The sequence below is a fragment of the Chrysemys picta genome, chromosome 1 (assembly GCF_011386835.1).
Source record: "Chrysemys picta bellii isolate R12L10 chromosome 1, ASM1138683v2, whole genome shotgun sequence".
Classification (NCBI taxonomy): Eukaryota; Metazoa; Chordata; order Testudines; family Emydidae; genus Chrysemys; species Chrysemys picta.
In genome coordinates, this window is record NC_088791.1 from 255,477,941 (window position 1) to 255,492,450 (window position 14,510).

The 14,510-nt window shown below is 39.6% G+C and overlaps 1 protein-coding gene across 7 annotated transcripts in view; it reads right to left on the reverse strand.

The window, feature by feature from the left end:
* PCCA (propionyl-CoA carboxylase subunit alpha) overlaps window positions 1-14,510 on the reverse strand; it is a 387,774-nt gene that overhangs the window by 156,891 nt on the left and 216,373 nt on the right. For all 7 annotated transcript variants that reach the window (XM_065592346.1, XM_042843639.2, XM_024101904.3 and 4 more), the window contains exon 17: window positions 8,273-8,383. In XM_065592346.1, coding sequence (XP_065448418.1) covers window positions 8,273-8,383 — 111 coding nt within the window. The remainder of the gene's footprint in view (window positions 1-8,272; window positions 8,384-14,510) is intronic.

Consider the following 14,510-nt stretch of genomic DNA (forward strand, 5'->3'; position numbering starts at 1 on the left):
GCTCCAAGATGTGAATTTTTCACATCCCAGACAATGTAACCATGTCGACCTACATTTAGACCAGGCCTAAAAGATAACAAACTGTTAAAAGCGTATCAAAATTTGCTTTCTGTGTTTTGCTACAAAGGTGCCATCTGTAGCCTTTTTCATTTAAATTGAATTTAGTAATTCTGTATTAAAGTACCATGGGTTCAGCTCCTGTTGCTACAGTTTCAAGCTCAACTGAGTGAAAAATCACCTCTGGTGCTTTTCTCAAATTTGGAGGCTCCAGGAACACATGAAGACTAAGGATAGTGACCACAGACACAACCACAAGGACAAAGTCTTATCTGTACTAAAAGTTTTATTAAAGCAATAAAGAAAGTTACAATTTCCCATGCATCTATAAATCCGACAAAACCCCATGCAATGACTAAGACTGTAGTCATACTAACATCCTCAAAGATATTCTAGGGTCCGATGGACCTCTCAACAGAGAATCGTCAATAGAGGGATGGTTCCTGCTGGGGTTTCCTGTTGGGTCGTCCCTTGGGGTCTTCCCACTTTTACCCAACCAGGGAACCTCTTTTACATTGTTGTTTTGACCACACCTACTACCTTATGCATATGCATGAGGGTTTCAACACTCTTCCTTATCTGTACTACCACACCCCATGAATATTGGAGTGCTCCATTTTTCATAGATTAAGAGGAACTAAGAAACATTCTCATTAGCATCTATGCACAACCTATAACCTGCGTCAGGACAGGACATTCCATGATGTGACAATCAGGTGTCTCATGATCTTGGACAACACACTGCAGCCTACTGCGATCTAGGTTTCTGTACCATCACCTACTGGCACATCTTTTACAGTAATCTTGTGGCCTTGCTGGCACAGGGTTGTTCCTAGATCACCCACTCACATCAAGTGTTCTTAAGCCTATGGCCTAGTATGGCTAAACTAAAATCTTAAAGGTCTCGGCCTGTAGGCCTTGCATTCATCACTCCTGAATACTTGCCATGCTTATACATCTATAATCCTATAATTTAAATCTATTTAGCATACACTGATTATATATGAAATAACATATGAGTTGAGCATAACATTCAACAAAATGATAAAATGAATTAATTAGATACACATCTTATTGAAGCATAGCCTTGGAAATAGACTTCTGAAATTCTATTTAAGCCTACTTTCGATGTACTGTATAGTCAGTGTTTATTTTTATTATCTAAGAAAAAACTGCTTTAATACAATGTCAAGGCTTGAGAGGTTAACTGCTGAAAAGTCAAGAAAGCCAAAGTTATGGTTCCCCTTTAATTCAGGAAATGTAAGACTCTACTTAACATAGCACAGTCCCCCTTCATGACAAAAGGGTCTTTCATTATATGCTCACACAACATTTATGAAGTTAATCGAGTCACTATAAACTCCAAGAACATATTTTTCACGTAGCTATACATTTGAAAAATATATTACAGAAAAAATCCACAGTTGCTACAAACAATAGTTTGTACTATGTTATTTGCCAGATAGTATGAGATGGTTCTGTTTTGTATGACCACATAATGAAAGGCCTTATTAAGTTACTGTTGGAACTCATTGTCTAAAGTCAAGTTGTGATTGGGTCTTTTGACATCGACATAAGTGTTTACATCTACCACAAAGGCAAGATCACGCATGTCACCACTAGATCATCTCACTAACATGAGAATCAACACTAAAACTGGATAGCCCTGGTCTGTCCATATGGATCCAGTTGTAAGATTTAGACCATACAGTAAACATACACTCCCCTTGTTTCTGTAACGGTAAAGTCCAATATCTTTTATTCGACCAACTTCTGTTGGTGAAAGAGACAAGCATTAAGCCACACAGAGCTCACCTACCTTGTCTCTCTAAAATCCGGGGCCAATATGGCTACACAATATTGCAAACATATCATTATGGAAATCAGGGAGAAATGGGGGAAATAAATCAAAGGCAAAATATAGTAACAGTATTCAGATAGGTCAGGGGCAGGGGATGAGGAAACGGTATACCTCCTTAAAAAAAACCTGCTGACACACCTCAACTTTTTGTCAACTTTTTCTGCCTTCTTTAATATTGTTTTCCTTTTTGCAAATCAGCAATGGTGAGAAATAAGAGTATGACCTGTCCACATGTGACCTCTCTGAATTTCAAGCACAGGATAGTAAAAACCCATTTTCCCTCGTATTTAAATTATTTTATAAAGTTGATCAGAATTTTCTGGCATTATTTTAATTATTACTGTTCTACACTCCAGTATCCCTGACCCTCCCACTCTTGTTCTGCTAGTGTGCTCTGTGTACAGTTAAGCTGCTTTTAAAGTTTAACTTCCACTTAGGAGGCTAAACTGGGACCAGACAGCGAGACTCTTATTTTAAACTGAATACTACCTTACCCTACATCTAGCCCTCGTTGATTTTAAATGGGATTACTCAAATAGTAAGATAATATTCAATGTGAGTAACAGTATCACAATCCAGCTCTTAGCATTAGTCATGCAGCAGTGAGATCTGAAAAGCAACGGTCACCTCTGAAGCACTCTTCATAGGGGTGGCTGGACAGGAAGAAAAACAGTTTCTTTTTGAAAAGTAGCCACTTGAGAAGCAGTGGCTCCTGAATTTCAAAGAGAAGCTACAACGTCCCTGGCTGCAGCACACTGTAGATTCCGGGACTACATTCACGTTTTACATCCACCATAAAAAGGCAGTCAGCTCCCAGTTTATCTTTATTCAACCCACTGAATGTTTCTGCATCCCCAGAATCATTAATAAGTTGTGTTATACAATGCGAGCTTTAACTGCTGTAAAAATAAGTAGTTGATATGTTAAGGAGGGTTAACTGTTGAAGGAAGAGAGCATTTAGCAGCACTCAGGTTGGCCAGATTTCCCATACCCTTTAGAGAATACATAAGCTAGCTCTATAAGTAAAGAGATTCATTTTCCTCTGCCAATCAAAAGTACAACCACTTTGGTGCATCATGTAAAGTTAATGAAATAAAGGCAGTGCAGCTGCTCACAGTGAACTGGCTGTCATAAGCCAAATCTCATGAAAAATGGCACACAGTAAACTGCAGCTCTGCACCTCTCTTAAAACTCCTACTCCAGGTTAGGTATGGTCCTCTCCCATGGCATCCGCTATTCTTCAGGTCCCATGCCAGTGCACAACCTGTACTAGATTCCAGCCCTCGCTAGTTTCTTTATACCATTTCCCTGGTGTAGAGGGGCCACAACTGCCCAAATGATTTCTCCAGGGGCAGCAGCAGCTTAGGCACAACATACATAGGTCTGCCTTGCCCTCCTATGCAGTCCCGTTGTAGAGCTCTGAGGCTGCTCTAACTTACACCAGGAGCCACATCCCAGATCCACCCAAACTTCAAGAGGCACGAAGGTGGTATAAAGACGCCTTTCTCCCCTCTCCTCTTGGCACAGCACATTCTCTGGCCCCTTGACAGATTTTGCTCCTGCTTCCTCATATGTGGAGCCATAGCACTGATTGTTAAGGCTGTTGGCCCACAAACCAGAGAAGAGGGACATTAAAACATATCTATCTTGTATTTTTAAAATAAAAATAAAAACAAAAACCATACCAAAAGTGATGAAAGCTCTGCTGCTTGAGTTATTTAAAACTAGTCTGCACTCATCTATTACAAGTATGGAGCAGAATCCTGTTTCAGGAGAAAGATGGGAGAAGAGGTATTTTTCTCTAATTTCTCTGATGCTCTGTTTAAATCAATATTAGCCCAGTATCTCCCAAGCTGCGTCAAAAAGGTTCTTGCAATTACTTTACATAACCAACTTCAAATTAAATTACATAAAAGGTCATTCTTTCCATAACAATCTCATTTGCATTTTGTCAGGAAAAAGTTTCCTACTAATACCAAAAAACATCATACCACGCACCCAACTGGTTTTGTGCCCACTCTCGTTATTTAATACTAACATAGTGATTTTCTGTTCAGGGTGAACAAAAATTAAATACAAAATTAATGAGATGGAAAGTATAATGCATAATTTAAATTTAGATTAATATAAATGGATGCTAACTTCGTGTTTGTTTTATAAAAAAATTAATTGGGGGTTGGCTGGCATAAATGTCAGACACCAACTCATCTGAGTCAGGAAGTTTGACATTACTGAGGACACTAATTCCTGAAAGACTCAAATTTGTCATTGAAGTGTGGCTGGGCTCTGCTTCTCCGCTATGAACATGGTGAGTTGTAGGCCAATACTGGTGCCTGCAGGTGTGATTCTGAGTTATTCAGAATGCATATGGGAAAAGGGAGGAGAGCAGTATCTTTTGGGACTGGACAGACCCCTTTCTAAAATTGATGTTCAAATGGAAAAAAGAAGAATCCTCAGCCATTCTGAAGAGCAAGGGGGTCTCCTGAAAGGCCATAAAGTTCTAACCTAGATCCCATGGAGGAAAGAAAGCCACCTGGAATGCCTTAGGAGTATAAAGGAAGTCTGTAGGGTTTGACTGTTTCCTAAAATGGAGAGGAAGAAGCAGTGCTAATGGGTGGGAAGATGAGCAAAGTTTTAGGCATAGTCAATAGCAACTGTCCTCCCTACTCTATCCTAAAAAGTGGTCAGACAGTGCATGGTTCCTCTTTTTCATTTAATAAAAGCAATCGCAAAGCATCACTCAAGTCTCTCACACTTCTAAAGAGCCCTTTAGCCCTTGCCTGTAGCATCCCAAATGCAATACATCTATGAGTGTTTCCATCAGACACTCAATGTGAGCAATATGCAACCCTCTTTCATCACCTTCATTACAGAAATTACAGAGAGGAAGGAGAGGGAACTGTGTTAGGAATGCCCTTAAAACCACCATGCTATCCAATATGGGGTCCAAACCCCAAAACTAGGTACTACTGGGGCGGGAAAAGTCAAAGATCCCCTGCTCACTGTCGCATATGTTTTAGCATGACTTCTGCAACACCCCCAACATATGCCCCACTTCCTGTCTACACAGGAGCCCTCTCCTACATCATCAGTAGAGTAAGAGAGACCCTTTTCCACAACCAGGAAGTGTGCAACTTAAAGAAAATTCCCCCAACGTTAGAAAAATACGATATTTAGGGTTAGGGACAAAGCCACACTTTCGGCATAGCTGTTAGAGGACCTTGATAAGACGGAGGATGCTCCACTGGACAGGATGTTATATTGGCATTCAGGAGACCGTGGTTCAATTTCTCTTCTGGGACCTTGAGTGACTTTAGTCTCTCTGTATCTCAGTTTCTCATCCGTATAATGTGACACCCCTACCTCAATGCCACAATGCACTAAAGACTGTGATGTGCTCAGACACCATCGTGATGGAGACCATATAAATACCTCATCTAGTGCCAGGCCATTGCTAAATCCTGATGTTCTGTCTAGACTGAACAGTGTGAGGAGCAGCAAAGTAGTAGTATTCCCAGTCGGAGAATGCCTGACAGAGTTTAAATTGGCTTAGTAACTTTTTAAAGAAAATGCATGAAACAAACTAACCAAGCATTTTTGTATTGGTGAAAATTAATTTAGATAGGGGGAAGAGACGTGTTTTAAAATAACTATAGAAACTATCATTTATGCCAGTCAAAGCAAAGATTTAATTTAAAGTGGGCAATGTAGGTTAATAGAAAAGTTGTCAAGATATATCTCATAATTTAAGGAGTTGTTAACTTCAGTTTATAATAAAACCTGTAGAAACTTGAGACTGAAAATAATTAAGTAAATAAGAACTGATTTATTTAGATTCTTACACATTTTACAGATAAAGAGAAGTTAAAATTTGTTTTTGGCTTGAACATCTCAGGAGCACAATCTCTCGTGAGCATTCAACCAAAGATCATCCATTCCATGAGGTGGAGAGATTGGAGACTGGAATGCAGGGACCTGCCCTGGTTTTCAGACAGATGATCCTTGACTAGGGCACAGTTATTGGAGATGTGATGGAAAACCAATGTAGATTCATGAACCAGTAGCGCCTTGGCCAGGCTAATGCCACTAGGATTAAAGTTGCTTTGTTTCTCTTCAGTTTCCTTAGTATCCTTGGAATTGGAGGAACAAGAGGGAATGCATATAGGAGATGATTGAACCAGGGGAGAAGAAAGGCATCTGCAATGGAACCCCAGCTGCCCCCAACCATGGAGCAAAATCTCTTCCACTAGTTGTTCAGGTTGGTAGCAAACAAGTCTATCATTGGGTACTCCCCCCCCCCCCCCCCCCCCCCACTGGTGAAAGATTTGGAGAATGTTCTTTCTGATTGACGACCCATGATGGTCTATGAAATCCCTGCTAAGGGTGTCTGCAATTGTGTTCCTCACTCCTGGAATGTGGAATGCCTTGAGGAAGACATTGTTTTTTATACATAATTCCACAAGTGGATTACTTCCTTGCATAGCTGAGATGATCTTGCACCTCTCTGCCTGTTCAAATAAAACATGGTACTGGCGGTGTCTGTAAGAACATGTATCACATGGTTGTTGACGGAAGACACAAATGTCTCGCAAGTCGAACAAATAGCTCTGCACTCCAGCACATTTATGTGGAGAGAGAACTCCTGGGATGACCAAAGAGCTTGTGCCCAAAGTTGACTGAGGTGGGTCCCCAACCCTTGGTAGACACATTTGTTACCAGGGTCATATTTGTTACCAGGGTCATAGTGTTGATTATAACTTTGATCTGTCCAACTTTAGTTTCAGGCTCAGATGAGAGAACAGCTGCCTGATGACATGCATGCTGTTTTGTATTTGGGGGTTGCCTGATGTACTGTAAACTAGCCAATCGTCCAGATAAGGAAATATCTGAACGCCTAAATATTATAGGTGGGCTGCCACCACTGAGATGCACTTGGTGAAGACCCTCGGAGCTGACGACAGCCCAAAAGGGAGCACCATGTGCCAGAACAGTTGTTGTCTGCTATGAATCAAAATAATTTCCTGTAGCCGAGAGGTATTGCCACATGTAAACATCCTGTAAATCTAAGGCACCAGGCCAATCTCTAATCCCCAAGGAAGAAGTGAGGGTGACCATCCTGAACTTTGCTTTCTTGATGATGAAGTTCAGCTTTCTTAGATCTAGAATGGGATGAAGGCCACCAGAAAACTTTGAGACCAGGAAATACCATGAACAGATGACTTTCCCTCTGTGTTGATAAGGGACCTCCCTCTGTCACTCCCAATTCCAGAAGAGACTGTACTTCTTGAAACAAAATGGTCTCATGAGAAGGGACCCTGAAAAGGGACTGGGGTGTGTGTGTGGAAGGGGGAACTCAGAAGAGGGAGATAAACTGGATAACATACAAGTACATAAAAGGTTATCACAAGGAGGGAGAGAAATTGTTCTTCTTAACCTCTGAAGATAGGACAAGAAGCAATGGGCTTAAATTGCAGCAAAGGCGGTTTAGGTTGGACATTAGGAAAAACTTCCTAACTGTCAGAGTGGTTCAGCACTCTGGACGAAGCCAACTGGCTACTTCAGGGAGGTCTAAACCTTCTTTTTATAAAGTCTTTTGACCACTACTGGAAAGAGGATCTATAGTAAAGGTGAGATCTAAATTGCTTCCTCTTTGTCACTGACCTTACGGGTCTTGGTCTGTTCTGAGGGAGTCTAGATCCATCTGCTATGGAATGGATATGTGCATAATCACTAAATTAGACAGATAGAACAAAGGGTCCCAAAAATAAGAACTTGTGGGAAAAAAAATCAAACTGCCTGATAGGTTTAATTTCTCAATAAAAAAAACTACATTTGCAACAGATTATATAAATACAAAAGAAAATATTTCCCCTCACTTTTATTACTTATGAATTTAATATTAACAACGATAAATGAGTCTGTATTTTCCATGATATCACAGGGCCCAATCTGATATGGTGTCTCTTGCAAGATGTTAGAGCCCTCAAATGCTCACTGACCACCCATATGCCAATAGGAGTTATGAGTGCTGAGCACCTCCTGTGATTGTGCCCCTATTCAGCAGGATGTTTATTATTGCATTTTCAGTATCAGATGATGTGAAATATGTTTTTCCTGACCATTATTTGACTTTTTTTTATTTTCAATTTGTAGCCAAAGATGTCTTTCTGAAGCTCAAGGAAAATAATTCCAATTTTGCAACCTGTTATTAAAAATTCCAAAACATGTTGTAGATAATGATCTTGTTTAAAAATTGAAAAACTGATTAGAGAACAATTCACTCTAGAAGTAAACAGAAATTGTAATAATGAAGATAATATTTCACACACACAAATATTTTAAGGGAGAACAAACCTTGAAAGCCATCAGGATACACATCGGGAAGAAATTTAGTGCTGACATCCCCCCGAACAAAGCGTGGATGGATTATCACTTCTCGCAGTAAAGCTATATTGTGAGTCACACCTATAAATAAAACATTGACTCAAATCAGATGAATGTGTTAATCACAAGCAATACCAAGAAACAACAAACAAAACCGATTCAGGGGGCTGCTTTTTCCCCTCCGGCTGAATTCCAGTCAAACAATTTGGCAACCATGGCACTGAAAGAACCATTTTTTGAGGAGGGTGGTCCACGTAGCATTCAGACATTGGCTATTCCTGGACGATTCCGTTTAATTAAGACATAAACCTTTGCAATTCTCACCTCTCTGGCAGACTCTGATCCAAAACCTAATGAAGTCAATAAGGGCAAAAAATGACCATAAGGTTTTTGCTTCAGTCCAACCAGATATAGGCAGGACCTAAAGAGAGCTCAGTGAAGTCCCATCAGAGTCTCAGTGCCATACCCACAAGCTCAGCATTTCCCATTAACCACACCCACCTTGCCATTCTTATGTTTTAGAGACATCCTGTTGGGAAAGTTACATAGCAATGAAAACACTGGTCCATTAAAAGATTTTACCTCACACTCTCTATTCAGTTTGAAGCATTTATATAAGATTTTATAACGTTTTGTCATTTATAATTCATAAAGGTTATATATAGATCTTACAAAAAAAATTAAGAGACTTCTCTGTGCTTCTTCATACTTGCACATCATCCTCTCTAGAATACAATCTTCATATCCTCTTACTCAACCTTGCCCAGCCAAATCTCTAATCAAGTTTTTTCACTCCCCTGTGCCTTTCCCCATCTGCATTACATGGCACTAATGGCCACAAAAGGTAAAATATTCGTTCTTGGGTTTTGCATTTTCCCTTCTGCTTATCCTATTCTGTCTCTTTCTTCTCCCACCTTTTATTTTATTTTGTCTTTTTTCTCCATTTTACTGCTTTTTGGGGACATTGTGCCAGCAAAGAAGTGGAGCTTTTGATTGCTAGGAGACAGAGAAGGTCAGGATCCCTGGGTGAATTGAACTCCAACATTCCCCACTAAAAACTCTCCACACAACCCTGCTCTCTGTTGCTTCTGACAGTCTCCCACAACAATATAGCTCAGAAGCATGCAAGTTGTATTTTAATACAGTGCTCCCTCAAAACATTCTGCAATAAACCCCATGTACTGGAGGAGTATCTACCACAGAGACAGAGTGAAAAACTGAGTAAACTATTCATTTATTTTCTCATTTAAGCAAAAATCTCTCATATCCACAACCTCTAGGAAAACAAACTTACATTCAACTCCACTTTGCTAGAAACATTTAAAATTTCTTTCACAAAACTATATTGACTATATAAATAGCACAACACGCTGTTAAGTCTATGTGATTTCATTGAAATGTCGGTGGAAGGTGAAGACTTTGTAGAGGTGCATGGAGGGGATGGAGGTAGCAAGAATAAAGCATCCTCCCTGGTGAAACTGCTTATATTTTCCATTCATGCAATTCAGCCATTTCTAAAGTTAAAAAGCTTTCTCTTCTGAGAGCCATCTCTGGAAAGGATAATTTAGGAGTATCCAGAGAGGAGGTAATCTCCATCAAAGATCACTATGCTTACTCTTCCTTTAATTTAGGGAAGGACTTTTAACAAAAGGTTTCCAAGGCTTGGTCTACACTAACCCGCCAAATCGAACTAAGGTACGCAACTTCAGCTACGTGAATAACGTAGTTATAACGTATAAGAATAACGTAGAAAAAGTTCCTAACTGTCAGGGTGGTTAAACACTGGAACAAATTGCCTAGGGAGGTTGTGGAATCTCCGTCTCTGGAGATATTTAAGAGTAGGTTAGATAAATGTCTATCAGGGACGGTCTAGACAGTATTTGGTCCTGCCATGCGGGCAGGGGACTGGACTCGATGACCTCTCGAGGTCCCTTCCAGTCCTATAATCTATGATTCTATGATTCTATGAAGTTCGAAGTACCTTAGTTCGATCTTACCTCGGTCCACACGCGGCAGGCAGGCTCCCCCGTCGACTCCGCGGTACTCCTCTCGCCGAGCTGGAGTACCGCAGTCGACGGCGAGCACTTCCGGGTTCGACTTATCGCGTCCAGACAAGACGCGATAAGTCGAACCCAGAAGTTCGATTGCCAGCCGCCGAACTAGCGGCTGGGTATAGACGTACCCCAAGAGCCATCATGAGCATAACAAAGATCTGGCTAGAGAACAACGTCCCACAGTAAATAATGGCATTTCTTAGAAGTTTATAGAGTTATGTAATTATATGAAGTGCATAACCCATATAATATTAACTGGGCTGGGCACTTTCATTAAGAGTTCTAACATTCAGAGGAAAGCTTCCTAGCTTTGTATTTTAGAGATTGTCACTTAACAGATACATTTTCAGGGATTAGTAGAAACTGCACATCAACCTTGACGACCGCTTAACTGATCTTTCTATTAGCCATAATTAAAAATAATAAAATATGAAATCGCTGTACTATTTGCACCAGAATAGGTAAATATAGTCAAACTTCAGAACTGCGGATCTAACAAACTATTTACATTCTCTTTTTTCTGAAATGGAGATACCGCCACAGCAATACAGTGAATGTTTTTTTTAAATGCACTATTTTTTTCCTTTTTCCTTCTCCAGCTTTAGAAACATGAATAACATTCTTGTTATCTTATGCATAACCCAGTTCACACACTTTTAAAAAACATTTTCCCCTTACAGTCTGCTGCCGGTGTGAATTTTCTAGCTCTCTGTGTGGCCGATACTGAAACCACTTTTAACACATGGAATCTGACTTTGGCCTCATGAAACAATGTTGTAGCTCTAAAGACTAGTTCATGAGCCATTAACCATCACCGTACATCTAGTTCAATTATGAGAATTTGACCATCTGATTAAAAGAAGAAGAGTTTCAAAGCCACCTGGGTGATTAGGTCATCCAAGCTCCTTGGATGTTTACATACATATAACATTCCATTCTTTATACCTCCAACAAACAATTTAGTAAAAACATAGAACTGTTACAGAATATAAATTAATGTAACTTGGGAATACATATAATCTATATTTTGGATACTACAGAGCAGAGCTACCCAAGCATAAGACTAACTATTGACTTTTCCCCTAATTTTCCCACTTGACTAGAAACTGCAGTAAGTTAAAATATGAAAGATTTTCAAGAGCAGCTTCAGAATCGTAATTAAAAACACAGAGTAGCCCTTCTGTGTTCTCTGACTTTGATTGAATGCAAAATGTAATATGTTACAATATGAAACCATATCATCTCATGTTTTTCTTTCCTAAACCGCTATAAGATCCCTGTTGAGATGATGGCTGATGACAGATGACAGAGATCTTGGTGTCTCAATTGATTGCCCCAAAAGACCTGAAATCAAAAACTACCATGAGTATCTTAATTCATTCCAAACCATGTGTGACAGGAAAAAAAATCAAGAGGCTTCTGCAGTGTTTTCAGCTCTAAAAGTCCTTCTATAAGTTCAATAAAAGCAGGCAAGCCTAGGTGTTTCAGAAGCACTATAAGAAGTGTGTTCTACATATGTAAATTAGCATTTTAATATGCAATAGTTTCCTTTCAAAGTACCATGAAAGGCTGTCTATCTGTTCCCAAGATCACTTGTTTAAACAATGAATGGATGGTTGATCTACTCCTTAAAAGTAAGTTTACAGCTTCAATGATGTTCCTAATCACAGACTGAAAAAAATAATAATGTGCCATCCTAAGTCTTCAGAAGTCTAGAAGTTTTAGATTTGCAATTTACCATGACCTCTGTCAAAGTTCATAAGGTCTCCATCTGTGTGTGAATAACTACCACGCTACAGAAACGTGGACCCCTAGAACAGCTTGCTCCTGACTACCTGCTGCTTCCCAAACACTGGCCAGACATTAGCCCCCACTCTCACAGGATCAAACAGAGGCCAACAGGCACAGCTTATTTCATGCAAAGTTAGAAACTAAACTGAACTATATTATATCCATTCTGCAACTGACTAATTCTGCCATCAGCCCAGGACTTAAAGGTAAAATAATTTTAAAAAAAAATCACATTTTGTAATCTGGAAAACCATGAGATAAAAATCACGAAAATTTAGTTTCATTTTGTTTCCTTCATAAAACAACCTTTTATTTCTCTACCTCTCATTCACATTGTAAAGAGAGTTGCCAGTATACATAAGGATCACAATCACAGCTTTGTTGTTTCTCCTCTCTGACCTCTTGTCTACACTGCAATAAAACACCCCTGGCTGGGTCACGTCAGCTGACTCAAGTCTTGCAATGCTTGGGCTGCAGGGCTATAAAACTGCAATGTAGACATTCAGGTTCAGACTGGAGCCAAGGTTCTGGGACCCTCCCCCTTGTGGGGTCTCAGAGCCCAGGGTCCAGCCCAAGCAACTACACTGCAATTTTATACCTCTGCAACCTGAGCCCCACGAGCCAAATTCAGCTGACCTGGGCCAACTGTGGGTGTTTTAGTGAAGTGTAGACATGCATTGTGAGGTAAAATACAGTAGAGTTTAGTAGTAGTTTCCAACAAGTAGATTTTTCTTCTTTCTTTTTCCTTCTTTCCATCATATTGTCCACTGTAAAGTATTAATGAAACGAAGGATCTTCTTAAGATGTACTTTTAATTCTTTATCTATTATTATCTATCTATTAATTTTGAGACAATATTCCCCAACAGCGGCCTCATAAAAGCATGAGGATTCTTTGGGTCAATGCCCTAAGCTTTTAATTTAAGGAGACCTAACACTATATATAACATCACTTGGGTCCAATTAATTTTGTGATCTGAACCAACTTCCTAATGAATACCTGTGCACATTGCAAAACCAAAACAATTTGGCATAGTTTGATTAGTAATCTTGGTATCCTTGTTTAGGAACAGAAGGCCCAAAATCCACTGTCAGAGTTATATGATGAAACCTGCATATTGCCTGCCTATCTGCACTGTACCTGGTCCAGCTCCATGCTATCTGGAATATGTTCATAGAACAAAACCACAAATACCAGTAAATTCACCCCTTTTTTAATTAATTAAAAAAAAAACTACAGCCAAGCTCGTGTCATCCTTCTCCAATACCATCATCAAAGTGATGAAGTGATAAAAATAATTTTGTACAAAGCAAAATTATACAGAAGGGATGCGGCTGGGATGATATACAAATTACAGTATTTAGTCACTAAAAAGCAAAATAAACTTGGTTTTGTGCCTTAGCATTCCATGAGCAACATTTTCACAATAAATATTTACTGACACTAAACATATTCAGTGTTGATTAGCCCTTTTACAGTATTAAGCTTCTGTCAGCTTGACATTCACAAACATAAATCTGCATTTATCCATGTAAACTTAATTGGAGCCCTACATGCCTCTCTGCAGATAAACAATTCAATATATTTAACTTGCTGAGAATTTTAATTGTGTTAAGTGGAATGGAAAGAACTTTATTTGCATACTTATTGATTGCTAAAACATAACATTCATTTTATGCAAAGTTTGAATTGACTGATGATAATTTAGCAATGCTAGTCTGAAAAAAAATACTCTAGTACTGTACTTTACAAGTTATTACATTAAGTAGGTATTCCATTTCATTTCATTAGGACCTCAAAAACTAACTAACTAAATAAATTCAAGTACTACACTGAGTTACAATTTCAGACGATGATCATCGCAGCAGTTGAGATATGTCTGCAGGTTTTGCATCTGTTGTTATGGCAGGGCCTGGGCCTGCTTTGGGTTGGTGGTCCTGGTCTATGGGGAATGTCCTTCTGATGATGCACTTGGAGTGATTGCGGGGGGTGGGGGTTGTCTGAAGGCCAAAAGAGTGTGTTTGGGAAAAATCTTTCCAGATGTTGACCCCATCACATATGGATTCCAGTGTGGAATGCAGGTGACAACTAGGGGTGTGTGATGCAAAGTAGATTAGTTTCTTTATTGAAATAGGTTCTCACAGGGTATTTGGGTGGCCCGTTGCATGATGCGATCTGCTTCTCTGGTGGAATGTCCTTGTTTGGTGAAGGCAGTTTTAAATCTGTTAAGATGTGTATCCCAGACTTTCTCCTCAGAATATATTCTGTGGTATCTGAGGACTTGGCTATAGATAACAGATTCCTTGGTGTGTCTGGGGTGGTGTAGAAGTCTCGGCCAAGGTTCGGCCCTCAGTGGGGCTGTG